Source organism: Neodiprion virginianus, chromosome 4, assembly GCF_021901495.1.
Source record: "Neodiprion virginianus isolate iyNeoVirg1 chromosome 4, iyNeoVirg1.1, whole genome shotgun sequence".
Lineage (NCBI taxonomy): Eukaryota > Metazoa > Arthropoda > Insecta > Hymenoptera > Diprionidae > Neodiprion > Neodiprion virginianus.
In genome coordinates this window covers 39,126,814-39,152,991 of record NC_060880.1, presented here as the reverse complement: position 1 = coordinate 39,152,991, position 26,178 = coordinate 39,126,814, and the positions used below count along the sequence as shown (strand labels likewise).

General features: G+C 36.5%; 4 protein-coding genes across 19 annotated transcripts; 1 reads left to right on the top strand and 3 right to left on the bottom strand.

Moving 5' to 3' along the window:
- Window positions 1–20: 20 nt before the first annotated feature.
- LOC124301864 (GPI mannosyltransferase 3-like) lies at window positions 21–3,903 on the bottom strand. 3 transcript variants are annotated; one of them, XM_046757392.1, is made up of 3 exons: window positions 3,698–3,903; window positions 2,980–3,167; window positions 21–2,013 (listed from the first exon to the last, which is right to left on the bottom strand). In XM_046757392.1, the coding sequence occupies exon 3, from the start codon at window positions 1,953–1,955 to the stop codon at window positions 444–446; it is 1,512 nt and encodes a 503-aa protein (XP_046613348.1). In that variant the 5' UTR covers window positions 1,956–2,013; window positions 2,980–3,167; window positions 3,698–3,903; the 3' UTR covers window positions 21–443. The 3 variants fall into 3 exon arrangements, with proteins under 3 accessions (XP_046613348.1, XP_046613345.1, XP_046613346.1); XM_046757389.1 differs by lacking the exon at window positions 3,698–3,903 and adding an exon at window positions 3,491–3,667; XM_046757390.1 differs by lacking the exon at window positions 3,698–3,903 and adding an exon at window positions 3,338–3,427.
- A 1,815-nt stretch (window positions 3,904–5,718) lies between these two features.
- Window positions 5,719–13,762, bottom strand: LOC124301869 (galactose mutarotase-like). Of its 9 annotated transcripts, none has more exons than XM_046757410.1 (5): window positions 13,676–13,762; window positions 7,424–7,632; window positions 6,835–7,202; window positions 6,155–6,580; window positions 5,719–6,059 (listed from the first exon to the last, which is right to left on the bottom strand). In XM_046757410.1, the coding sequence occupies exons 1-5, from the start codon at window positions 13,684–13,686 to the stop codon at window positions 5,976–5,978; spliced, it is 1,098 nt and encodes a 365-aa protein (XP_046613366.1). In that variant the 5' UTR covers window positions 13,687–13,762; the 3' UTR covers window positions 5,719–5,975. The 9 variants fall into 9 exon arrangements, with proteins under 9 accessions (XP_046613366.1, XP_046613369.1, XP_046613364.1 ...); XM_046757413.1 differs by having other exon boundaries at window positions 13,608–13,754; XM_046757408.1 differs by lacking the exon at window positions 13,676–13,762 and adding an exon at window positions 9,985–10,556.
- Window positions 8,594–24,146, top strand: LOC124301866 (choline/ethanolamine kinase). 6 transcript variants are annotated; one of them, XM_046757401.1, is made up of 6 exons: window positions 8,594–8,856; window positions 18,524–18,636; window positions 19,468–19,947; window positions 20,160–20,406; window positions 22,335–22,499; window positions 22,619–24,146. In XM_046757401.1, the coding sequence occupies exons 2-6, from the start codon at window positions 18,524–18,526 to the stop codon at window positions 22,730–22,732; spliced, it is 1,119 nt and encodes a 372-aa protein (XP_046613357.1). In that variant the 5' UTR covers window positions 8,594–8,856; the 3' UTR covers window positions 22,733–24,146. The 6 variants fall into 6 exon arrangements, with proteins under 6 accessions (XP_046613357.1, XP_046613356.1, XP_046613359.1 ...); XM_046757400.1 differs by lacking the exon at window positions 8,594–8,856 and adding an exon at window positions 13,958–14,389; XM_046757398.1 differs by lacking the exon at window positions 8,594–8,856 and adding an exon at window positions 15,917–16,924.
- Window positions 23,794–26,130, bottom strand: LOC124301872 (histone H2B.3-like). Its single transcript, XM_046757421.1, has one exon. The coding sequence runs from the start codon at window positions 26,040–26,042 to the stop codon at window positions 25,671–25,673; it is 372 nt and encodes a 123-aa protein (XP_046613377.1). The 5' UTR covers window positions 26,043–26,130; the 3' UTR covers window positions 23,794–25,670.
- Window positions 26,131–26,178: the final 48 nt, after the last annotated feature.

The window sequence follows — 26,178 nt, the reverse complement described above, 5'->3', positions numbered from 1 at the left end:
ACACTGGTTTATTCTGTTTGCTATTTTTGTAATAGTCTTCCATATTATGCTCTTATACTAATATTTTTAACCCCAATGAACAGACACAGATATATTTACATCGTAACACGTCAGTTTCACAATACTTACAAACCCATACACACAAAAAACTTAATTCTAGGTCACACAACAATCGGCATGACTCTTGAAATTTCGAAGTAATTACAATTACTCCAAAACCATCTGAGTCACTAAACCCAAAATGTCATCCCGATGTAACAAGTTATAAACGAGTGAAAATCTTATGCGAATTTTACATGTAGGCAAAATGCATAATGATTGCTAAGTAATCTCAGTCTATCAGTACCTTAGGAACTCTTAATCAAATTGAGTTCATACGAAGTTATCAGTCGACAACAGAGATACTTAGAATAAAGCTGTTGAAGCAATCGAATCAAGGGTAATTACTTCCTTTTGTAAATCAGTAGATACTGACTGTGACTACTTGGTGCGTTATAAGCATGAAATATATCAGCGATTAGTCTGTATTTGTTAAGAAACTGATGAATAGTTGGGGCAAGCGCATTAAATAATACAAGGTGTGTGGGCATCTCCGTATCTTTGGTGTTGCTATAAGTTTGTTTTAACCATAGGTTTGGATTTGCAAAGAACACTTCCGTCTCATTAACGTGGTCATTTTGGCGGTATAAGTTTGGTTCACAAGTCAGAAATCTGGCTGTTATATTAGCGTGCAAGTGACTGTAAAAGGGAGTTACATGGCAGGGCGTGAGGAATAAGATATTGACTTCATCCTTGTCTGTGTTTGAAATTTCCTGCCGCAGTATTTTCATAACATCTAAAGAACCTCGCAAATGAATCAGGGAGTAGTAAAGTCCCGGCAATAAATTAGTGAGCACCAAAACGGCCATAAAAACTTTTCGCGGAAAAGGTCCCACAGAGTTGTTTATGGACAAAATCCCACTAGTACTGAGGCAGGTGAAGAATGGGAGTAACGGAAGAATAAACCTAATTTCTTTATGAGGTATCATTGAATAGATGGCCAGAGTCCATCCAATAACCACTAACATAACAGTCTGTGTATGGAACTTAGCAGAATGTTGCACGACTTGCCAGGCACCAATCAAAAATATGACGTAGTATAGGCCCAAGATGACTGGGATTCCTATGGTCAAGTACCAGAAAAAAGGCTCAGTACCGTAGATATCGCTAACCCGATTGATGAGATTAATCCGAAGAAATTCTATGTGGCTTAAAACGAATTTTCCATAACCAATGGTATCAACCAAGGTCGCTATAGATAAGGTGATCATTCCTATTCTTAAATAACTCAGAAAGAGAACAATTCTTCCTGAGGTCGGAGTAGTCAAAAGGTGATACAGACATAACGGAGTCCATATCACAGCCGCAGTGGGTCTAACGACGCAGAGCCATGCGACGATCCAAATATAGCTGACACTCTTGGTGTTACTATCTCGCCACGGAAAAATGGACAGGGCAATTGTCGTTAAGGAAGTCTCCAAGGTGTTGACTAAAGTTCGAGAGGCATTGTAATACCAGAACCAATTGGTGCAGAGGCTGAAGAGGGCCCACTTGTTTTTGGTCCATACGTAGAATCTGTAATCAGCGTAAGCGGAGAGAAGGGCTTGCATAATGCGAGGCGCGATTATTATAAGCGTGGCAAAATCTAGGTGAAAAAATCCAAGGATCCGATAGATCAACGATATCAGTAACGGATAAATGTAGCTACGTATTCCTTCCCGCCACTCCCAGGTCAAGTGGCCATAACCAAATGCCAGCCGATGAGCAACCTCCACTGACTGCCAATATTCGTCTGCTACGTCACTCGTTTGCACTAGAAATACCGATGACAATCTCCACGCGATTACGTAGAGTAGGACTCTGGGAATTCTATTTGATAGAATCATTATGTTTGGTTCTTTAATCGCAGTTCCCATCAACAAAAATCAGTTATCACGTTGTCCGTTACGTATAACTTGATTAGGTGCTCCTGCCCTGAAATTTGATATGTGTGTACAGTTTGTTGCCAGGTTAGTCCCAACTGCGCTGGATGACCAGAATTTTATCGAAATAATTCAACATTCTTGGGCTTTATTTCCAAATTTATCATAGATTTGCCAGACAGAAGTGTAGCAAGAGTAAAATTTCTGTACAGCGAAGGTGGAATTTCTATACATTTTTTGTGAATTTAGTAACAGACTATATATAGTTTTTAAAGTTGAAACTGAGGTTTTCGTTTCATTTTGTCCGTTTGTTCATACCTATGTATAAACACAAGTTGTGTAAATTTGAAATCTTTGAAGACATATTGTTGGACAACTAATGAAACTTCTTTATAAAAAGTAGTGAAATTCCCCCAAAAAGGCACCTAACTTATAAAAACTTTGCACCGAATACATTAATTAACCCTTTCAGGACTGAATTAGATCTACCACTTTTTTCTTCTCATATAGGACTTCGAACTGTTGGAAAACGCCATCCTTTGAAAAAAAAAACACTTATGGACGAAACTTTTTTTTATGAATTTCGAAATGTGTGTCCACTGAAATGGACAGCCGTTCTTAGAGGGTTAAAGTCAAACTCAATAAATACGAAATATTACGGATATAATATGCCTATTACCAAAAATTCTTCACTCATTTCCAGAAGTATCGACTAAATATTTATCCAAATATCTCATGCAGCTTATACTAACAATACAATTGTTCAAATCTTGACTATCGCTAAGACCATCTAACATTTGCTTTGTTAATAAATGCGATTAAAATGGAATCGTGTGAAGGATTCAAAATTGGAAAATAAGGTGAAAAAATGGAACGTAGTCTACTGAGTTAATCATACTTTGCCTCATTGCACGTAATAATACATATATTAAGTAGGTACTAACGTGGGAAAGGATAATCTTGACCGAAATGACAAATACATATGATAATTAAACAAAATGATATATAATATACATACGTGTTTTTCAATCAGATTAATCGTCGTCATCCAGCCGTATAGTTATATTTACTATTCTTATTCTAGTCTGATTCAAACCTTTCTGATTTGGATTATATTGCTTATGTGAGTTGATATTCGACAATACGGCATCAGTACAATGAATTCGAATGAGATTAAGAACCTTCAAGCGACTAATGGCTCATCATCTGAAAAAGCGATTAATGATGTGTATAATGAACGACGTGGCTGTTTTTCACCATACGTTTGTCTATGTCAAAGCTAATAAAGGTGCTTTTAAACAGGTACTGTTGTTGACACAGCTGATATAGGTATAAGTACACATCAACTAAAATGTAAGTTGTTACTACCGATTTACTTGTATCAAGTATAGAATATTATATAAAGTTCATTGAAATTAAAAAACCGGCCAGGTTTGGCTATACAGTAGAAATGTTTTACGTTGTTTTTTATAATCGTATATTTTATTTAAGTATAATGAATATTATATTTTTACTCTCTTTTTTCATACTTGCGTTACTGAATTTTTGACAATAATTATAAATAATAATGCATCAGTTTCTTTTCATTGATTTCTTAATACTTGTGTGATGTAGAATATCAGTGTAGGTATAATAACAGCAGCTCAGCCACAGGAGAATTGGCTTGATTAATCCGAATTTTTTTATATGTATTTTAATTCGTAAAGAAATTATAATTTTGTCAATTATGATGTTACATCTCCCAGACCTCGTATTCCTTTCCCACAATCTTATAGTCACTTTACACCAAGCAACTCTCCTTATCTTCACCGAGTCAGCAGGAACTTATACATCTTTCAACTGCAACTAGCAAGGCTCCTACATTTTCTAAGCTCGCTACTTCTTTCCTAGCTTTCGTACGATAATTATACCTCTTCATGACAATCAAAACCTATCCCCCAAGCCGTCTACCATCTTAAATCGTCTACCTCCCTTAGAACCGATCTCTTCTTTTTTTTATCATTTCCTGCATTGGGAGTATTCGCACGTAAGTGCATAATCGACGTGAGCAAACCTTAAAATACCCTCATAACACCTTAGCTGGGCGTAGAATTATAGGTTTCGGATACCACTCATCGAAGTCTACGCGTTCTATTCCGTGAGAGTGATTTAAATTTAATTATTATGATGATAAATTTATTTAACAATTTGCATTTAAGAATTTTTTCGTATGTATTTACATATGATCATATCTAATCATATATATGCTTTTATCTGATAATACATATATGTTCAGACATCGCCAAAATTCATGTACGATCATATCTATATAAGTATATACGGTCGGACATGGACTTGTTTTTCTTGAGTGCGCGTGTGTAAAAATTCGAGGGATTTTAGTTCATTGTCAGCAAAATGGCGCGACTCCAATGTATATCCTCAGTCAACGCTCCAAGTAGGAAATCTTTATTTGCAATCATTAGAAAATGAGCTGGGTTTCAAAAAAGCTGAAGTTTGGCATGATTTTGAACATTATTTAAACAGACGTCTACTTTAGTTGACTGGAGATATAAATCAAAACTGAATAAATCAAAGACCAGAAAGAATCATGCTGTTGCATGCATAAAAATATAAGCCATGTTTCTTCAATGATGTTTGATCAAATTTTGAAAAAACAACAGGTGGTCGCTCTTGGACAAAATCCGGTGTTCACTTGTTCATTGTTGGGGAGCGCCACCGTACGGAGCTTCGATCGTAAGGCGAGCAATAGTTTTTACTTATCGAGTACATAATTGAAAGTAGGATAGGAAATCCGAATACGATGTGAGCAGCGTTAATTAAAAATAGTTGATTTATTTACGGTTTATGTAAACTAAATCTGGATCACTGTGACAAGATATTTAGTAATCTAGTCGGTCTGTCCGACGGTGACACGGCAAACCAAAAATACTAACCTAATTTACTCAACTTTGTTTGCCGTTATTTTCAAATTTTATATTTTACCAAGCTACAATTAATGTTATTGAGAGAATCAAGTTCTTCAGCACAATTATTCAACTATGATTTTCCAAACAAAGTGTAATCAACAGGATTTGATGTGCAATGTTGGTGCACCCATAGAATCTTATCGGCAGAGCGATACTTGTTTTAATAAATATTATGAGTTTGCAAAATATCTGATTTTATCTACTTGTTGCAGAAAATGTGGTTTCTAAATATGGCAATACGCAGATATGCTGTTTATGCAACGCTACCTGTTGCAGCTGTTGTTGGTTCTATTGGTTATTACATCGAGGGTTGGATATCAGATCGCTATACACCTTCAGCTGCTCCGATTACGCAGCAACGACAAGATCGACTTCTGGAAAATATTGATTCAACTGCGACAAAGAAGAAACACAATCCATTAGAAGTGAATCTGTCCCCGTCATTGGCATGAGATCGAGTTTTGGCAATAATATATTTAGTAATTACTGATACATGAATAGTAATTGGACTCACAGCAAGAAACATGGACCTTCACTGTTGTCACGTTTGTTTGTAATACTTGAAAACTTTGCTGAGCTCATTACTAATCTTCTCACACCAATTGTGTATAAATATACTTCTTTGTAGTTTATATATATTTTATACTGAAATCTTGTGTAAATATTTAATATTTATTTAATTATACTGATGAACATTAAAAGTAGGTGAATTCATATGGAGCTGAAATGAAACTTAAAAATCAACAGGAGTGGTGCAATTTGTTTTAGGTTTAGCCTCATTAGGGCAGCAATTCATTTGCTGTGCAATATACTTTATTTCAGTTAATTCAGCTGGAGTCTAAAGCCAAGAGGGTCACAGTTCTGTGATAATGCGCTACCCTTGACACGAAAGTAGTACCTTAATCACAGAATAGAACCAAAATACACAAATGCTGGCTTCAAAGTCCATAAATCTATTGAATGCTGATGGAAATTCTATATAAATCTCTTCTTATTTTAATCGTATTGTAATAATCATTGCATATCACGTTATACTTGGTTCTCGATTTTACTGCTCTTGAAATCCAAATTTGTATGTGACGCTGTGCTTATAGGTTTGTCCGGGTCGCAGGATGCTATTTGGGAAATTTTCCTGAAAAATCATTCAAACGTTTTATCGTCGAGTAAGAGTGCATGGAATTGTGAAAAAAATGCAATACCAATCCAAAAAAATACAGAGACACGTACATGGTTCACAGCATCTGGGTAATTCTGTGTCTCTAGGCAAAATGCTCCGTGCTTAAAATACTGCTGGCCGTTTTTGCCGACAATGCCTTTAGTCTTTTCATCTGGGAACCCGTTGCTTGTATACAGCTGAACACCTGGCTGGTCAGAGTACACCTCCAAATATCTTCCAGTATTTGGATGTAATACTCTAGCAACGAATCTATCTCCCTTAGGCCCATCATCATTCGGTACACAGAAGTTGTAATCATATCCTCCGCTGGGTACTTTAGGAAGAACATCTCCAAGCTGTTTAGAAACTCTAAGATCCATTATACTGTTAGCAACGGATCTAATTTCACCAGTTGGTATGCTTCCTTCATCCGTCACTGTCCAGCGATCGGCATTTATCGTTATCTCATGTTTGTACAGTTCTGTGGCATTGCCACTCTGGAATTAAGACAAATTATTCAACAACTTGGAGTACTAAAAGAAATGACATTTTTCATTTCCCAGCTTTTTTACGTTTATATCGCAGAAATGAACCGTCACGCAGCTATACAAACAATTATAACTAATTAGCCTTTGACATACCATTTGTGATCAGTGTTAAGAAAATATCGTGCAGATACAGTCTTTATTCAACGCCTTCACTATGTTTATCTCGTGTGAAATTTTTTTCTCATGAAATGAATGCCACTTACATGTCCAAACAAGTTGAAGTAACTATGATTAGTTAAATTGATGGGAGTGGCTTTCGTGGAAACTGCAGTCATCTTGATGACCAATCTTCCATCATTGGTAACGCTGAATTTTACAGTGGCGATTACTGCACCTGGATAGCCCTCCTCTCCGTCACAACTCAACAGCGTCATCCAAACTGCATTATCCCTGATTGTGGCATTCCAAATCTTCTTGTCCCAGGCTTTCAACCCCCCGTGAAGACTGCCTCCCGGAACGTTTTCAGCCACAGTATACATCACTCCGTCAACATTGAATTTGGCTTTTCCAATCCGATTAGCAACTCGTCCAACAGTTGCTCCAAAGTAAGGGTTGTCACTTCCGAGGTAACCTTTGCGAAAGAATTGTCAAAGTCGTTAAAAATATTTGAGGTATGAAAAATACCATTTGTTGCAGTATTAGCAGCAAAGCTTCTGCGAGTTCAGTATTGAGCTCAGGAAAAGCAACGCTTGGAAAGACTTGGTCGTAAAACATGATACATTCCAAGAATTCTTACATATCATTGATTCTCATGCTGTGTGCAGGATTGACTTATCAACGACAATTATCTACCTTCAATGTTATCGAAGCCAAGAACGACATCATCAATATTTCCATGCTTGTCAGGCGTTCTAATGGATTGTATTGTTGCCCCATAAGAAATAACGTCAACTTCAAAGCCATGCCCGTTTTTCAATGTAAATATCTCCACTTTCTCGCCTTGAACCGTTCCCCATGGTTGGCGTGTCACCGACATAGCTTCAGAGTTGGCAAAACTTGCTCTGAAAAATAAAATGAAAAACGCCGCTTGATTGAACTTATCTATATAACTTTATCAGTAAATAGATTGGAAAAAAAAGTACGATAATATTTTAAACTGCGGTATAGGTTTCAGCGTACGGTTTGCCATACAAGTCTGATTCTGTCATGAAATTTCTAATACACACGTATTGTACAATTATTGTAATAGAGTTAATACTTTAAGGGATTCTGGTTTACCGCAGCAAGAAGGTTCTCTGTACAACTGGCGTGTCTAGAGATTCAGTCAAAGCTCCTTACCAGCTATCAGTAGTTATTGCTACCCGTGTAGGACCGGCACACATACAGACAAACCCAATCAGTCCCCTTATGAAATTTTATTGACCATAAGTATGTACAAGTCAACACCATGCAGGCATTAACTGGCTGATGTTACACTGACGGTATGTTTAACATTACGTTTTCGATAATAGGTTGTTTGAAATTTTCCTATCTTCAAGTGATTTATCTATATGTATACATATAAGGGGCGTGTATTTCTAGGATTTCAACGAAGTAGAAATAGGGCAAAAACATTTGTTGCGCATTTTGCAGAGTGACGTATCGTGGGACCTATTTGGTTAACGGCAATGCAAAGTCAGTTTATTTGTAAAATCAGAGTCCTATATGAACGCTAACATTTCCTTTACACAAACCCTGTATAAGTAGGTATAGGATTTCATCAGATAGTCAAATATTTAAAATGTACAAAAGTGTCGCATTGGCCGTACTTTCTTGTACTACGAAGTTTTGTTTTTCCGAGAGTTGCCGAGGACAATACCCCCTCAACTGTACCTCGGCCTTTGTTTTCGATCGAGAATTGATATTATTGATAATTGAATGTTTATGAGTCATCATGGCCAAGTGCGCGTTAGACACTGCGCATCATGGCATAGTTGCCATTTTGCTCCAATTTTTGCAGCTTGATTTCCGTACCCTTTGATATAATTAGGGTCTGACTGTAGACACGTGCTTATGATGTATACTGTGTTAGTGTGTTACTATTCACAAGTGTGTTTGCTAATTCGTAGCGTCAACTTGCTTTGCCTGTTCGTTACGGATTGTGAAATAATAGCGAAGTGAAACGGACATAAACTCATTCGGCATGTCTCAAAGATTTCCGGCACTTGACTGACCACGTGGATGATGCGTATACATATATTAAATTATGTATAACGATAATCATTTCTTCCGGGATCTTGTAGTTGGTAAGTTATTTTCTCTCTTTACTAATAAATCGAAATTGATCATGTGTGATCCGTACTTCAGTATAGTTATCAGTTGGCGTTATGACATTGTATAATGATGTATGGAAAGACAAAACTCTGTTTTATGATAATTATACTCTTGTTATCATTGCCAAATTGAAAGAATTCATACAAAAAGCAAACCTCAGCAATTGTTCATTGACCTAGAACTTGAATTTCAATAAAATCGGGACATGTTTGAAAACTATAATCAGAAATTAAGTTGCAAACTAAGAATGACCAGAAATGATCAATTATTTTTTCCCGATTAATCGAGTATAATCGATTACTTTTCAAACTTCAATAATCGGCAGACTCGAGTATTTTTCCTCGCAATCGGTTTTTGTATTTTACCCTCATTAACCTCGCAATGTAATATCAATTTGTGTGTTTAGAGTATCAATCACTATCATTGCCTTCCTTACCAAGTGCCTGTTTGATATAATAAGTGATAGATAAACGAGTATTTTCACCTGAAATTGAAAAATGTATTGTATCAAACTATAAATGTTTCAAAATTTTGTCGCTATTAAAAATACATTAACGAACTTTTGGTTTCATATGCATCGTTGTCCTAAAAATACGAAATACTAGATTAAGCGATTAATTTATTGTACTCAAGTAATTCATGCATTGATTAAATTTACGCACGTCGCGTACAACTATAGTATGAGTACTCTGCGCAACTAACTTCTATTACGAGAAAGTATTACAAACATCGCCTCCTTGCAGCCGTGCGGCAAACTAATACGCTGTGAAAAAAAAATAAAAATTCTGTGATACCAATTTGTTGGGGTTTGATTACGTTGCCGGTCTGGCGCCGTTGAGAATGCGACATTTTTTTTAGAAAAGTCTCTTTCGGAGTAATTGACGGTAATTGATACGAGTAGAACGAGACACCCTGATCGAAGAGGAGGATAATTAATTGCTTGTACTGCGCAATACGAAGAATGAAATAAAAATAAAACATCAAGTAGATATCTTTGCTTTCGAATATTGCAGGACTGTGAATAATATAAGGTAAGCGATAAGTGCACAGCAAATTTCGCTTTTTCTTTTGCTGTTGCCTGGTCATAATTACGTTCTTACCCGATTCGCAAGACGATGATAAACATAACGGAATTTACTGGGTGCATCATAGTGGACGATGAGTGTAACATTGAGACTTGAGTTAATTAGTAGTCGTCTCGGCTTGTCAGTCTATTCTGACTTCATCTGCACGAATATTATATTTCTTCAGTGTTTTTTTTTTTTTTTTATATATTTCACAACTGCACGGTACAGTGTCTCGTTGTAGATAATTCCTTTCCAGACGGTGTAAGAGCAGATGATTGATGAAAATTTTCCAACCACAGTTTGCAATGTTTCACGTAATCATTAGTTGTAGGTATAATAGTTCGTAGAATTGTTACGTAGATCAATTATAATTCTTCGAATATATGTACGGCGCACTGTGTGTAACACTAGGTATATTGTTTTCCTGTAATTGTTCACGTATTTTACCGACTCTGATACAGACTTTTAAGGAAATTTTCAAGATATATGCAATTCGCAAGATCTGCAATGTATGCACACAGCTGACAAGCAGAGATATATTAATGCTTGAAGTTGTACAAATATTGTTTGACGGTTTGCAAGGGTAAAAATACGACGACTATCTATAACGTGACCACCAACTTTCACGTCTGAAGGCTGCCTTACGATTTTCACCGGTTTTATCTTCCTTACTGACCGTTCACAGCGACACGGGTATTTTACCGTTAATTCGCTATAGGTGAAATTTGATTTTTTTCTCAGGTATTACAGATGCGAATGATGCTACATTATGAACACGTCTTAGAAATAGTTATATCTTAATTACTACACCGCTCTAAAATGATCTGCGATTCTTTTATCGGGATTATTACGTACCATAATATAGTTAATCGCAGGTACATAATACCATACGGTAGATATGCGGTCACATTTATGTACCAAAATGAGATTTTTGATAATTGCTCGGATCTACATGGAAAGAGGGGTTCGCTGATTAACCAGAATTAGCTGTACGAGTTAGCATCGTCTTCCAAGAGGCAAGAATTAAGTAATATGTTTTTAAATGGAGGATCAGTTTTTGAATCTCCCGCCGAGAGACCCCTTATTCTTTGCGCGGTCGAAATTCAAAATTCAGTAGCGAATGATTCTACAAACCAATAAATTGTATATCGTATCAAAATTTCTTGTTTAGTAATGCACTGGGGAAATTCCACCGTAGCAATCAATAACATTCGATGAGTAAGTGTTGAACATGACGCACCTATTAGAGGCTGGATCACGTGAGCACATGTAAACGTTTTAACATCTCGATTACACCTATGCAGATTTATCGATATGCCTCATTCTGTAATACTTAGTAGTTTGCGTGAAAATAAATTAAGGAAGTTCAGTTTTTTCCTTATTCGCAAAATGTATGTATATTACTGTCTATTAACAAATGTCCAATCCTATTTTTCGGGTATAACGATTTCTTTACCGCAGTCGGTATTAGTTAGATGCCTATTTTACCTACACGTCTGAATTTTGAAACCGGTAAGGCCGTTGGTTACGAAAGAATCTGTCATCTCGTCATCATCTGCACAATAGATGTAGATTATACTTATGACAAATTCTTGATCGAATGGAACTAACCCAGTTTTATACTAATTATCTACGGAGGGCGTAAACACATTAGTCACGTGTCGATAAAGTACGAATGGTCGATTTACTATCGTCAAGGAAATCTTGCAGTAAACAAGTATGCATGGCGGAAACTTTTATTACAAAATATATTTTCCGCATACGTATAATATTGCCTCTTTATGTGTAATGCAATGCAAAGTCCTGCTTTAATACGCCGGTATAACCGGCAAAAATTTTGATACATCTTTCGCAAAATCGACAATTACGATCTGTTTCAAAACTGGTTAATCGGGTTTGCTGGCAATATTTTTTTTCTGAGACTTGAGCCAAGATTTTGCGCGCTATTTGAGGCACACTGGTATTTTCAATTAGAAATTTCAAGTGGCGGTTGTAATCGATGATCAGGATGAAGAAATTCACTCCGCCTCCGTAGTCACTGCTCCTTACATTTCATTTTTATTAAATATACATGACCATGAAAATTATGTAATATGGATTTGCCATCAAAACCCTCGCAGTGCAAATCTGGATTCGATCGGGTAAACACGTATATATAAGGCAGGTACACCCCTATTTTATGTATTTTATTATATAATCTATACTTCATGATTTATTATGTGGTTTGTTATGTATTGAATCGTATTCACATATCAAATTACATGATAAAATACATCGAAATATCGGTCATAAGTTATGACTCATAACGTTAGGTGATTTATTATAGAATGATTTCCAGTAGGGCCGATAGTTATTTCACGGATGATGAAACCTATAGAGATTATGTTAATTTCTAACCACGAGCCAAGAACTTATTATGAATAGAAAGGTTAACAACATTGCAACCACTCCAATTTTGAACTTTGGATTAAAGTATAATTCTCGACGACTGTATAATATTTTAAGAATAACTTCAATGTCTAAAATGCGTTTCAATTTCATGACTTTGTTTATCAAATAAGTCTTAAGTATCGTTATGTAATGTAGAATTCAATGTTGTCTAATTGGAGATCTTTAGTTGTGATAAATATGTGTAGTTAAGTCTTACTACTTCTATCTCTATTACGTTTTCGACTTACACAAAATTGTACACCAGGCTTCCTCCATGTCTACATGCTCTAATTGTTAGCACGAATCCTACATTATACTTTACCCACGACGATACAATACAACTGACGAAATAAAAGAACAAGGACAAAGATTTCACACGAGTCGCAAGTCATTTTGTATCAATGCAACGGGTTTTAGACACATAAATACGACACGTACATAAATTTGAACTGAACTGAATTGTTACACAGTTATAGTTAATAAATCTGGCTTGTCCACCTCTACATAAAAATATTCAGAAATAAATAATTGCATGTATCAAAAATTTGTAAATTCTCCGGCAAAGAAGCCTTATAAATATTTATATGTATTGCGTCGTCAGAATATTATACCGAGATTTCGAAAAAATTACGTTAATTTTTGTTGCATCCTTTAGCGTGCGATGTGTGCTGACTTGCGTGCAATTGCACCTGCATCGGCTTAAACGTTGGCTTCTTCGCGATATGTAGGTCTGCACGAATTCGCATACACGTGTCATACACAATATTGTACACGGGTCCATGTATAATTGCATGTATATACAATGTACATAAAGCTAGCTGCCACAAAGCGGTTGGAAAACACCTTCGCTCGGCGATACAAATAGACACGTATATACGCGAATTGAATTGATCGTAGAATGCATATTTCGCAGCTCACTGTTTGTCGACTGCGATTGTCATTGTGATGAATTTTTTTTACTTTAAAAATTCTACTTTCGTATCCTTTTTTTTTACGCACAAGTAAGCACGACGCATAATGCACCATGTTAAATTACGTCCGTCAGCCCTCGTGACGTCGTAAGATGTTTACCATTTCAAGCCTGCTAATCCACCGTTCAAAATACGTAGGCTATATTTGAATCCGATAACGATTGCCGGTAAATGTTCAGAGCTACGAATTTGAGTAACCGAATGTACTAGGATTTAGAGTTCGCGGTTTATTATTATACAATTATTTACACTCACCTTTATTCCGAAGCCTCGCAGCCTTGTAAGTTCCTACGCAGTTTCGGATTAATTCGAGTTTGCCTTACCTTTTCACCATTCGATATTTTCACGTTTGATTTTAATCGATTCTGAATCAGCGGTTGCTGAATATTCTCCGGGTAAGAAATACCGGGACAGCACCTCTTTCTGACACATCCCTGAGCCCTCGTGGCAGACGGCGCCTGCGCAGTTGCTGGTCGGCAAATCTCGAGCGTTGATTGGTCGATTTTGAGCCGTAAGATCGTCGGTGGCAAAAAGCCAACAAATCGCGTTTCGCCCCTTCCCACCAAGGTAGATTTTACCGTACCAATCTCTTACATGCGCAATCCTCGCCCATATACTTGGTGACGTTCAACGGACGCGTTTCGTACAATTCTCTAGCTCGCTCTCGCTGGATAATATTTTTGTTTTGTATTGTAAGTTTGACAGAAATTTGTTACTCACAGTCGCTCTACATCACACATCGATAAGTAGAACTGCTGTAAACGATAAAGGAAAAGTGAAGCGTCAGATTTTGCGATAAAAGCGTAATCGTTGGAACTAAATACCTGCAGCTTCGGTCTTACGTAGCGGTTTTCATTCACGACTTACAAGAGCGAAAGCCGCAAGTCTATAATTAGCCTTCCAGGCTGAAAACTCAGTGGTAAACAGCAGTGCTTTCTCGCATACGGTAAACGTAAAGCGACCGTCGATCTTCACATATCTCGACTTCGACTGCGTCGCTTTTAGCAAATCTGCGGACAATGGGTGTTCAAAACAAGGTACGTGAACTCGAACGATTTAATTCTACGCCTTCCACAGTAGCGCTTCTCCGATTTTATGTTACAGGGCGTTAAATCGACGCTGGCTCCTCGTTTTTACGCAAGCCGTTATTACGCGTCGTCTTATCCCATCCCTAGATTCCGTATCTGGGACGCTTTCAAAACTCGCCCTTGTACAGCCACGACGTTTTTAAATCATCAAGGTGACGTTTGCTGCCGTCGGCTCACGTAAACTTCGAGAATATTTCTCAAGCGCCAGCTCTCATTCGATTCACAATCGCATTGCGTTGCAGCGCAACGATTATAAGGCGAATACTATGATGTAAAAACAATATAATCAACACAGTTTCTCCCGCATTTTATTTACCGCATGCTTGAGCTCTGACGTAGGTGACGATGAGACACATATGTAAATAACCTCATGTTTACAAAATACATAAACAAGGTTCAAAACCATGATTTCAAGACAATCGAAGGCACGCTTTTATATGACTCTAGGTGCAACAACCGCAATTTGCAATCGTTGCTCTTGGAGCGTCGACGCAGAGGTTCTTTTTATCGGTCAGGAATTCCGCCGTCAAGCCTTGGCGCAGGAAAAGTAATCGCTATGTTGCTATGATTATTCGTAACTGCTACTGCAGAAATTGTATCTCTTGGTTCGTTCCTTTCCATCGTTTTCTGCTGCTCCTGCATGTGCACGGTATTTATAACTCGCGGGAAACTGTTTTCTCCTCCCATTTTCGAGCTATTTGTACGCGTGCATAATGCAGCCGAGACGGGAAAATATAGGAAATATATTGTATCGTGCCTGATATGACGGCGAAACGACTTGGACCAGGAAAATATTTAAATGAAGTGAAAGATCCATTTGTATTTGGAAAAACTTTGATGATGCGGGATGATTTCAGTCAGGAACACGATCGAGTTTACTATCCGTTAAGTACACGCGAAAATGCATTATTTATTCAACGTATGCAAATTGCGCTTAAATAAATTACATTAGATACTCCATTGCGCAAGTGGAGTCTTCGATATAGATTAGCCAATTATTTCAATCCTTCAAATCAGTATTGCACTGATACACAATCTTCGCAAAAGTTTTGCAATTCACAAATTCAAATTATCGATAGATGAGTTGTTGTATACCGTCAAACCCTTTGAGTCATAATGGTAGGAGTATCCTTACCACCTATTTTATATCCATTTTTTGTATAATATGTAGAGAACTTTTCAATATATTTCCCTATGGTTTTTTTTTTGTTTTTGCTATTTCTGATAATATACCACTATAGGTTTGCAATACTTGAGAGTAATTATTGCGATATAATGTAAATCATTATTATTAGAAAGAAGTTGATTGAAAATTGAAAGAATGATTCATTTCAGAGAAAGTTATCCTTCTACACATATACATGTTTTACATAGGAATCTGAAATCTGATTTCAAATATTCAAGATGGCGGATCCAATATGGTGGAGGAAAATTTCAAATTTGACCAAATCCGGAGAAAAAACGCTGTTCAGAGGTTTTTGGGGTCACTGATTACAAATCTGAAATCAGATTTACAAAATTCAGAATGACGAACCCAATCACCGACTCCGAAAACGCGTGCATAGAGTTGTTTGACCGGATTCGATCAGATTTTCAATTTTGGCCGCCATATTGGATCCGCCATCTTGAATATTTGAAGCCCGATTTCAGATTCGTAATCGACGACTCCAAAAATCATAGAATACTACCTTGTTGTCAACGTCCTATTATAAAAGATGACTCAGTACAATAATGTGTGAACTCGAAGGGTTAAGAAGCGAACATGAAATTGCCCTCTCATAAACCGGCGTCAAACGGTATTGATCTAATTGCGTTGAATTCAATCGGGTCTTGAAGGTAAATTTCGTTTCAATTGTCTCACACAACTTTGTATAGCATTGTAAGTGAAACAGAAAATGCGATCGTATTATATCTTTACTGCCACGTATGCGGTTTGTTTAACCGGAATTGATTGTGGAGGTTTTTTTCCTAGAACGTATAACCATATTATCGAGAGTTACCTACGGTCCAAGCTCGGGTCCAAGGTTCACGATTACTCTGACATGCTCGTGTAAATGATGAAGTAGCATCGTTATCGGTTGACGTCTGGTATATTGGTCTTAAATATCCCTTGAATGTAGTTCGCAACTTAGATGTATGGAAAACTTTTAATATCAGAATAATACATACAAATATCATTACAACACATACGAGAAATTGATTGTTTTCTTTAATGTCATTCGTACATTCAATTAGCGGATGGATCAATAGCGGGTTGAAACCAATTCGATACCGACGCCAATGAATGCACATTATAGATATGATAATGCCTAATATTATCTTGATTTATGGCCCACTTGTACTGATCGTTAATATCCAATCGATGCCAACGATAAATATTTTGTTTAATCGATATCTTTCGTCGTGTTATCAAGGAACTATTCATAATTTATGTACACTATTGGTGAGATCCTTGGAGACGACGGTTCGTTTTCATCTTCTCAAGTAGGTACATACGTCAATTGATCGCGTCGAAACGACACATTCTTATATTTACATATACGTCAATCGATTCTATACGAAATCTTGCCATTTAAAAGTAGTTTAAAAAAAAAAAAAAAAATACACGACTGTTATAATTATTTCGAATATTTTTCTACGGAATTATTCCTTAGCCGTATATTATTTTCGTCAGTTCGAGTATCTATATTTATCTTGCTGCGCTGCAAGGACAGGAACTGTTTACGCATTTCTTAGAGTGTATAGTCGTACTAGATTAACATAAAGTAACGTATTTACTAGTCAATGGCAGCAGCTGTCTGCAAGTAAATATAAAGTGTCCCTTGAAACTGTTTTAATACACTTATAATACACTTACAGCTTCAGAAAGAATCTTCGTTTCTTTCTCTATATTTCATACTTTCTGTTACATTATCGCCTAGCTGTATCACCCCAACTCGTTGATAGCAGCAATACCGATTGTTATACTGCACTGAACATATTATGTTGTTTGAAACAATATACCACCGTTCAAGCTGTTTAATCAATAGATATAATATTAACACTTATAACTCTACGTATAACTGCGCAAATTACCACATACTTGACAATTATTATTAAAGCATCTACTTTTACTCTAAAAATTCGACGAGATTTTGTTAGTGTAAATTGACGTAATGATAACTGCTAATGATAAACCCATGTGCATATGTAGGCATAAATCGTTACCAAAAGTTTCATTCCAAAAAAAATAGGTCAACTTATACTCGTGTATTGCGAAATATATGTACATACATACTGTTATACATGCAGTAAATACTTTCGGTATTACCTGATATTTGTTACGCAAGCTTCATGACCTTGTTTCATTTTATCCCTGGGTAATTATATTATACATATATATGTTATTTGTCGTCGCAAAGTGCGTAATGAAATATTAAAATTTTTTTAGAAATAATGTATAACGTACGCGAATAATATAGAAAAAATGATCATTAATATAAATTGACCAATATCAGTTATGTAAATTATTGTAAAAAAGGGACGGAATATTTAGTCCTTGATAAAAGACTGTAATTTAATTTAACGCATAATCGCATCAAATAATTGGAGTGCGTTATTTGTTGTAAAAAGGCCTTTTTCTTACACGCCGTGTCTGCCAGCTCAAGCTGTAACATTTAAGCATCGTGAGAATATTATTGATCCTTTAACATCGCGCAAACGCGGATAGCTTTGCTGGTGATTTTTCAGGGGGCAGTTTCGTACGATCTTCATGAATGTTCGCGTCGTATGATGAACGGATCATCACGATACGAGTAATTTTACTTGATTGAGATAACGATTTGATCATTGTGTGTAAAATGTATATTATCGCATTGATGCAGCCGAAGCTACTTTAGATAGACGGATTTTTATCTTCTTATCTATTCCCAATATTAGCTTTTGTATAATAAACCCAATACTGTTTCAACAATAATTCGTCCCAGTTCTTTTGTGGCTACATTGATCTAAGATTATGCTCCGAATTTTCCGCTGCACGCGATACGAATCTTCATAAATATTGAGATATTCTTGTAAATTTTATACCTCATTATTTCGTTGTAGATGTCAGAGCAGAATCCGGAAATGAGAGAGACTGCAGCCCGAATTTGTCGTGATTATTTACACGGTGCATGGAAGTATGTTACCGCGGATAATATCGGCTTCAAACGGATCAGGTAAGCTCGCAACAATTTACACATTCATTCGCTAATTTCAATTGATGATAACGATAAATTTTACCTTTACGCAAATTGTGCATACCTGGAGTATGAAATTGATTCCTAACGTTTTGAATCATATTTATATATAATTCTTGCACTCGAATCGAAGTTTTTAGCAATATTATGTAAACAAAACATACACCAAAATCAAGAAAACTTTCTTTTTGAATATCGAGGACTGAATTACAGATAAATAGTTGTTTAAAAGAAACAAGAACACAAATTTATGAACTACAATTTGTTGTTGTTTTTTTTTTTTTTTTTCCCGGTTTATGAACCATACCTCGCTTGAACTGGAAATTTGTCTTGTACAGATGCGTACAGATTGGTACATTTCGTGTCTTTTGTGTCTTGTCACTCACATATTTTTTGGCTGCTTGTTTAAACGTAGAAGAGACTTCATTAAAAGCGTGCTATTACGCAAGAACTCCGGAGTCTGAGTTATCGTATTCATCGTACTAATAAGTTAAAACGTAGTAGCGTCAAACAGTGTGAAATAAAATTAGACAAAAGGAATCCAGAATTTAATTATGATTAGATAAATATGCCACATTTCAATTTCGATAGAAATTGGCTCAGCTGAGTGAAAATTGCTATGTCCATTTCAAGATAATCTATATTTAAATGAAAATATTTTTAACCGTAACTGTTAGTATATTTTTCTCTCGGAGTTGTTGCGTTTCACCAAAGTTATGTACGGATGTATTTAGATTAGTCGTCGTCTTTCATTTTTTTATCACGTTAACGCATAGTCACAAACTAATCCTAATTGTGTCCTACTTGTAGCGGCGGCTTGAGCAACTGGCTGTACAATGTGGAGCTTCCGGAAGGAGCCGCACCTGTACGAGGAGAGCCTCGCCAGGTGCTTTTGCGACTGTACGGACAAGTCCATGGAGAACGAGCACTCGAAGGACTGATTACAGAGTCTGTGATTTTCACTCTTTTGTCAGAAAGACGGCTGGGCCCAAAGCTGCACGGCATATTTCCTGGTGGTAGAATCGAGGAATACATTCCAGCAAGGCCCTTGCTGACCAAAGAACTCGCTGACCCGTCTCTCAGTGTCCTAATCGCTGAAAAAATGGCCAACATACATTCCATGCAAGTTCCCATTAGCAAGGAACCTACCTGGCTATGGGACACCATGGCAAGATGGCTCGACACTGCTACTGATGTCCTTGAAAACCCTGGTGAAGTGGAGCCAAAACTATTGGACAACGTCAATGTACTCAGATCCATGGATTTGTCTCAGGAAGTTAAATGGCTTAGGTACAATTTGGAGCGTTAATCCATTTCACTTCTGGATGTTGGACTGTTTGTTTTAGCTTTGAGATTTTACCTGGTAGTTTGAATATTATAGTAGATTACTTCAAGCGTTACCTTGATTGAAACATTAGATAATGGTGGTTGAATGCAGTAAAGGCAGTGAGGAAAATAATTTCCACCAAGAAATTGAAAAAAAAATATTCATGTTCTTGCAGGTGTTTCATAACGCAGACCAAATTTCCTGTTGTATTCTGTCATAACGATATGCAAGAAGGTAACATCCTTCTGAGGCAAAATACCAAGAAACCAGAATTAGTCCTCATCGACTTTGAATACTGTTCGTACAACTACAGAGGATTCGATATTGCTAACCATTTCGTCGAGTGGCAGTACGACTACACAGCACCCGAGTATCCATTCTACCATGAGCGAGGAGCGGCTGGCCCTACCAGAGAGCAAAAGGTAAGTTTCAGATAGGACGTAATTGGCGGAGGGAGAGGGAAATTCAAATCATGAACTTGTTACAAGTGATGGTAAGAGATATTTTACGACAAACCAAACCTACCTTCACACCTCATTCATTGTTGTCAGTTTGAATAAAAAGCATTACGCATAGTTCGAATATAATATTACACGATACGTCAGGGGTTTAGAGCAGCATTGTTACACGCAACAAAGTATTGCAAAATTAATTTTGTTACTTCCGGAAAAATGGTTTTACACAGTGTGAATGATACAATCACTAACTGTTCGAACTGAACATTACGACGCGTATTCAAATTTCACAATTATACATCCATTCAAAACATTATTAAATAAAATGTATAACAAGCCTTTTTACAATTTGTTGAGAAATTGTATACTGTTGAAAGAGAAACAGCCTCTTTTTTAGTTGAAGTGGCAATAATTTTTTTTTCAAATTTAATGAAAGCATATTAGTTACTCACTAAACCAGTGGAATGACTTTTTGATAAAGTTGGAAAGTAATCTGATAGATATCACTTTGCGTGTGACGCTCTTTGCTTTCTCCATTTAATATTATATTGAGGCGCTGAGAAGAGGATAGGACACCTTGGCGTGTGTATATGTTAGTTTCACAGGAACGCGATTCCTTGAGAGAAGGCTGATGCCTGCTATCATCAAATCGATGGGCCAAATCAAATCCCCAGTCTGATGGACTCTGCTCTCGCTGTGCGTTTTGGTGGAAGCTGAGCAACCTGCGCCTATATCAACATGGCGACAACCAGAACCGCATCTGGGCATCTACGACACTAGAGTACCTCTACACGCACTCTCAATAGCCAAAATCTATTACCTCCCTTAAAAAAAAAAGATAAAGAAAAAAACGTAACTGTAACGTAACATTCAATCCTAGAACTGTGGCATTCGGAGTTGAGACACTTTTGAAGAGTATGTTTCTCTATTTGCTGATTCATAACAAATACCAAGTAGTTTCATAACCCTAGATATGTAATTATTCATTTATTTCATCAAAGGTCATTCTTCTTACTACAGTTATCACAAGTACTTGGCTTACAGCTAGATTGTAGCTGTATGGAGGTGAGCCAAGATTAAAAAATTTCAATGGAATTCTCCCTGAAGAATATAAGATATATAATGATAGTCATCATCCTTGCACATAATGCAAAATCATCAATAACCATAAAACCCTTTGACTCCATACCGAAAGTAACAGTATTAAAGAATTGGGATCATTTTTTATTTTTCGTACAAAAGTGATTCAATTAATCAATAGTATACCATATTCGTATGCACAACCGAAATCCCATTCATAAATATCATTATAATTAATAAATTTATCATTTTCACGTACAAATTTAAATTACGAATAAACAACAAATGTATAAATAAATGAAAATGTGCAGAAACAAATTATAACTTGGTTGCTATGCTGAATTTTGTATATAAAGAAACAAACTCTGAAGTTTCTTAAATATTCAGTTTATTTGGAATTGCGTGCCTGTAATCACTCCAATTGTTATGTTCATCTTTTTCTCGATTTTTTTTTTATTGTCATCACAATTCCGGACATGAATACAGTTGATTCGACTAGGTGAAACTATAACAATTCTCCTTTCTACCGTGCAATCTTGCTGCATACGTAAAGTTATAAACTTGTGTGTCCATAAATATTTCAATACCTACCAAAGTATCGATAACATATAAACGAACATTTGGTTGATCATTTATCACGTAAGTTATGTTATTCCTGAGTCGATTGCACTTTTTTCCAAATATCCTGCACTATTATGTGGGAATTCCAGTTAGTAAATGCTATAGTAGTAGATGTCATTCAAACGATCAGAGCCAATAATTAGGTTTTCCTCTTCTCAGCGTGCATTAGACTTATTCAATTTCATTCTTGACAGTTAAACTTCATCCGGAGTTACCTGAGGACGCTAAACAAAGAGGGAACCGCGGAAGAAGAACGTATGATGCGAGAAATCAAGACATTCTCATTAGCAAGTCATCTCTTCTGGGGACTCTGGTCTATTGTCAATGCCAAACTATCCCAAATCCCATTTGGCTACTGGGTAAGATATATTTCAAGAAACAACTTGTTACATTGATTTATCAACTTTCAAAAACGTCACTGACTGATACGATTCAATAATTTAATAAGGGAATTCATAATTTTATCAATTTTCTTCAGGATTACGCTGTGAGTAGGTTGAAAAATTACCAAGAGCTGAAAGAAAAAGCAATCGCATTGCAAATGGACCCAGTAGACAGTGGAGTAAAAAGAAAAGTCACAGATATGGACTGAATGAGGTGAAGGGCTTTACGCGATTGGTACCTAAGAGTAATTCTGCACTGCAGAGTAATATTCTTGCTAAACCCTCAACACACAGCCAGCAGTTACTCTTCGGAGATTAATGAAAAGTGATCTCCAAATCATGCATTATATGTCATACAGTAGAATCACGGTGTTATCAACTGCTCAAACCTTCTGATGATAACAAGGGAGCTATGATTCATTCCTTAATAGGGTGCGAGCCATTCGCTGAAGTGAATTAATAGGCTCGCGATCCATTGCAAATGGATTCTAGAGTGAAACAAGCCAGTGGCTGCTTCAAGTTGATGGCAACAAGGTTCTACTGTAAATCGCGATTTGTAATTAGATCTTAATGCTACAATATTGCTCAAGTTCAGTTAGATCAAAGCGGGATGAGAACAGAGTCAAGGGGTCTCGATATAAAGGGAAAACATGATAATATGGCTGGTCTGCCGTCCACTTATTGAATTCAATTTGACTTCAGGACAGTAAATCAAGTAAAAATTGAAATTTTAATATTTTGCTTAAAAGACTTTTACTTTTCACGTATCGTGATTTACTCATACCCTTTTATATTCTGTACTTAAAAGCCGCTAATTCCAATTGCCAAATTGACTAATGCATGATAAAATAAACATGTGTATGATGCGCAATGTCTAGCTGGCCCGCTGAAAGACGTGCAGCATGTCACTTGTGACGTCGTTAAAGTTGATTGTTACAATCGATTATGAATTGAAAGTAATGATAAATCTAACCATTGACATATAAGACTAAAATTTTTAAACTACTGTTATGGTATTTTCGAATGACAGCTAAAGTGATCAACAACTTTCAGTCTGGTGGTTGTACTACGTATACAACATTCAAAAAATTACATCCCGCTTGTTGAAAGATGTATTTTGCCTTCCGGAATAGAAGGCTTTTTATGGCTCCTACTTGAAATGTTAGTAGTACTTTACAACTTTTTTATTACTTATTTAAGCTGTGAAATCTCTTCACAATATACTACACTATCGTTAGCAATATACGTATAATATGTTTTTAAGTTCGCACGTTGCTATTTAAGATGTAGAGAATAAGGCTGCCCATGGCGGAGGAGAAACTTCGAAAATATTTTCATTGAAATTCAAAAGAAGCGGTCTAAGAACTGATATAATTATCTTTAATTTACATGTAAAATTATCGTGAATTCTAGTGAACTTTGATACAGTCGGGTGAGTGCAAAGAAGTGGCTCACCCTGCAGATATCTGTGATTGGAGAATTTTATTACTACTGTTATGTTACTACATATATAAGATAGACAAACAAGATTTTAGAATTGTCTAATTGTATTTCAATTTAATGTAATAATTATTGTTTCGAAACTATGTAATATTGTTTTATAATAAAGTTTATTAAACATTTCATTTATTTTTTCTCTTATTTCCTTTATGAAAGATTTTATTTTATAAATTATCCTAATGAAAATATGTTTGACTAACAATTATATTTCCCCCAGCTGCGAGATACATCATAATGTAGGTATGAAAATCTTACAAAATTCAAGTGCTTTCCCATGATAAACTAAGTGACAGGTGATCTTGAGTCCCAAGATCTGAGAAAAAAAAACTTACAACTGCAATCCTTTACTATATCGTGATCAACGGTCACTCATGTGTGAATGCAGGTACTGCAAACAGGACGAAAACGTGTATTACACTTCTTATTTGAGTCTCAAAAAAACGATATACCTAGTATACGTTCGCAAAAAATGTTCAAATCATAAAATACAGAATGTGGACGGACGTGCAGCGACGCGATCTTCTTTTTGGACGGACTGTACCTTTCCCTACTCATGGTATTCATCACTAAAGCAGCGATAGCTGCAGCTGCTACTGGAAGGGGACAAAAGCGGTTATTCGCCTTCTGAGAAGGTACAATCCGTTCAGTACGTTAATCGTTCTGTGCCGCATAATCAATTATCGTTTGCATCACGCTGCCTTCGCAGTTCTACGGGAAAAAGTATGTTTCGTCCGCATTCCAGTTTTATGCTCAGAACAAATGAGTAGCCAACTCTCTTTTCAGACCTCGTTATAACATTCTATCATGTTGCATTCTGCATACATCTCTGGCTGGAGATGTATCGGCCGACCCCTATTCATAAATTGGTGACAATTGATTATTCCAAAATCCCGGCAGTGTTATGTAGCGTACAGCGGTTTGCTATTAGTTCCCACAACGTACTAACAGTAACAGTGAAAACACGCCTGAATTTTTGGTTGCAAAAATATTTGTACATTTCCAGCAGTTTATATTATACAACTTCTGCGACTTCTACCGCTGAGGGCGATGAAGTGTCAGTGATGGGAATCACCCGGCTTTTGAAATTCTTCCATCACATCACAATTTTTAGTGCAGAAAAAATTATTACAATTGTTAACGGTCAAGTGACAATTTTTAACAAAAGTAAATAGAGCCTTTAAAGACTAAAACGAGTCCTACTGTTTATAGGTTACACAAGTTCGGCTACATTTTGATTAGGTGTGTACGCAGGAGTTGCTGTAGGCAGTTTCTTTAGTAATTCACTGGGAGCGATATTTTGAACAGTAATAAGTTAAACATGTTAACAAGGAACTCTTGACCTCCAATATAAGTATATTTATACAAGTTGAACATATTGTAGATATATTTGTAAATTAGAATCGTTTTGAAATTAGTAAAATCTAGTAGGAACGAAGAAAAGTGGAAGATATTCGATATGTTAGATTATTAAACGACTGTTGCAGTGTGATAAATTGAACTCTAAATTCATATATTTAACAAATTACGTTGAATTTTTAATAATGTTTGAGCAGTATACACTTGTTTATTGTTCAGATTTCGATCTTTCGTAGGATGTAAGTGGTGGCCCTGAAAAGGGCCTGTTTTTGTTTGTATCAAAGAGTCAAATTATTTGGAGCTGGTGTATTTGGTGACCGCCTTGGTACCTTCACTGACAGCGTGCTTGGCGAGTTCTCCAGGAAGTAGAAGTCTGACAGCAGTTTGAATCTCCCGAGAAGTTATCGTCGAGCGTTTGTTGTAGTGAGCGAGACGTGATGATTCGGCAGCAATGCGCTCGAAAATGTCGTTGACGAAGCTATTCATGATGCTCATGGCTTTGCTTGAAATACCAGTGTCGGGGTGGACCTGCTTCAAAACTTTGTAGATATAGATAGCATAACTCTCCTTCCTCTTGCGCTTCTTTTTCTTGTCGCCCTTCGAAATGTTCTTCTGTGCCTTTCCGGCCTTCTTCGCTGCCTTGCCACTTGCTTTAGGAGGCATCTTCAAAACCACGATAATCCAAGAAGCTGAATACGATGCGTACGACGAGTGCCCGTTCGTTGACGTAATTCTACTGTGTCGCTGAACTCCTGCGATTCCGGATTTATACTTCCGCTAGCCGTCCGTGCGGGGTCTC

What these genes read in the sequence shown, in the direction of transcription:
- LOC124301866 (XM_046757398.1), top strand. Translation starts at nt 16,871, where the DNA reads ATGTACACTATTGGTGAGATCCTTGGAGACGACGGTTCGTTTTCATCT. An exon ending in CAGGAAGTTAAATGGCTTAG is followed by an intron (nt 19,948 to 20,159) that starts GTACAATTTGGA and finishes ATGTTCTTGCAG; the next exon opens with GTGTTTCATAACGCAGACCA. An exon ending in AAATCCCATTTGGCTACTGG is followed by an intron (nt 22,500 to 22,618) that starts GTAAGATATATT and finishes AATTTTCTTCAG; the next exon opens with GATTACGCTGTGAGTAGGTT.
- LOC124301864 (XM_046757392.1), bottom strand. Translation starts at nt 1,955, where the DNA reads ATGGGAACTGCGATTAAAGAACCAAACATAATGATTCTATCAAATAGA.
- LOC124301869 (XM_046757408.1), bottom strand. Translation starts at nt 10,055, where the DNA reads ATGTTACACTCATCGTCCACTATGATGCACCCAGTAAATTCCGTTATG. An exon ending in ATCATCGTCTTGCGAATCGG is followed by an intron (nt 7,633 to 9,984) that starts GTAAGAACGTAA and finishes TTTATTTTTCAG; the next exon opens with AGCAAGTTTTGCCAACTCTG. An exon ending in ACCCAGATGCTGTGAACCAT is followed by an intron (nt 6,060 to 6,154) that starts GTACGTGTCTCT and finishes ATGATTTTTCAG; the next exon opens with GAAAATTTCCCAAATAGCAT.
- LOC124301872 (XM_046757421.1), bottom strand. Translation starts at nt 26,042, where the DNA reads ATGCCTCCTAAAGCAAGTGGCAAGGCAGCGAAGAAGGCCGGAAAGGCA.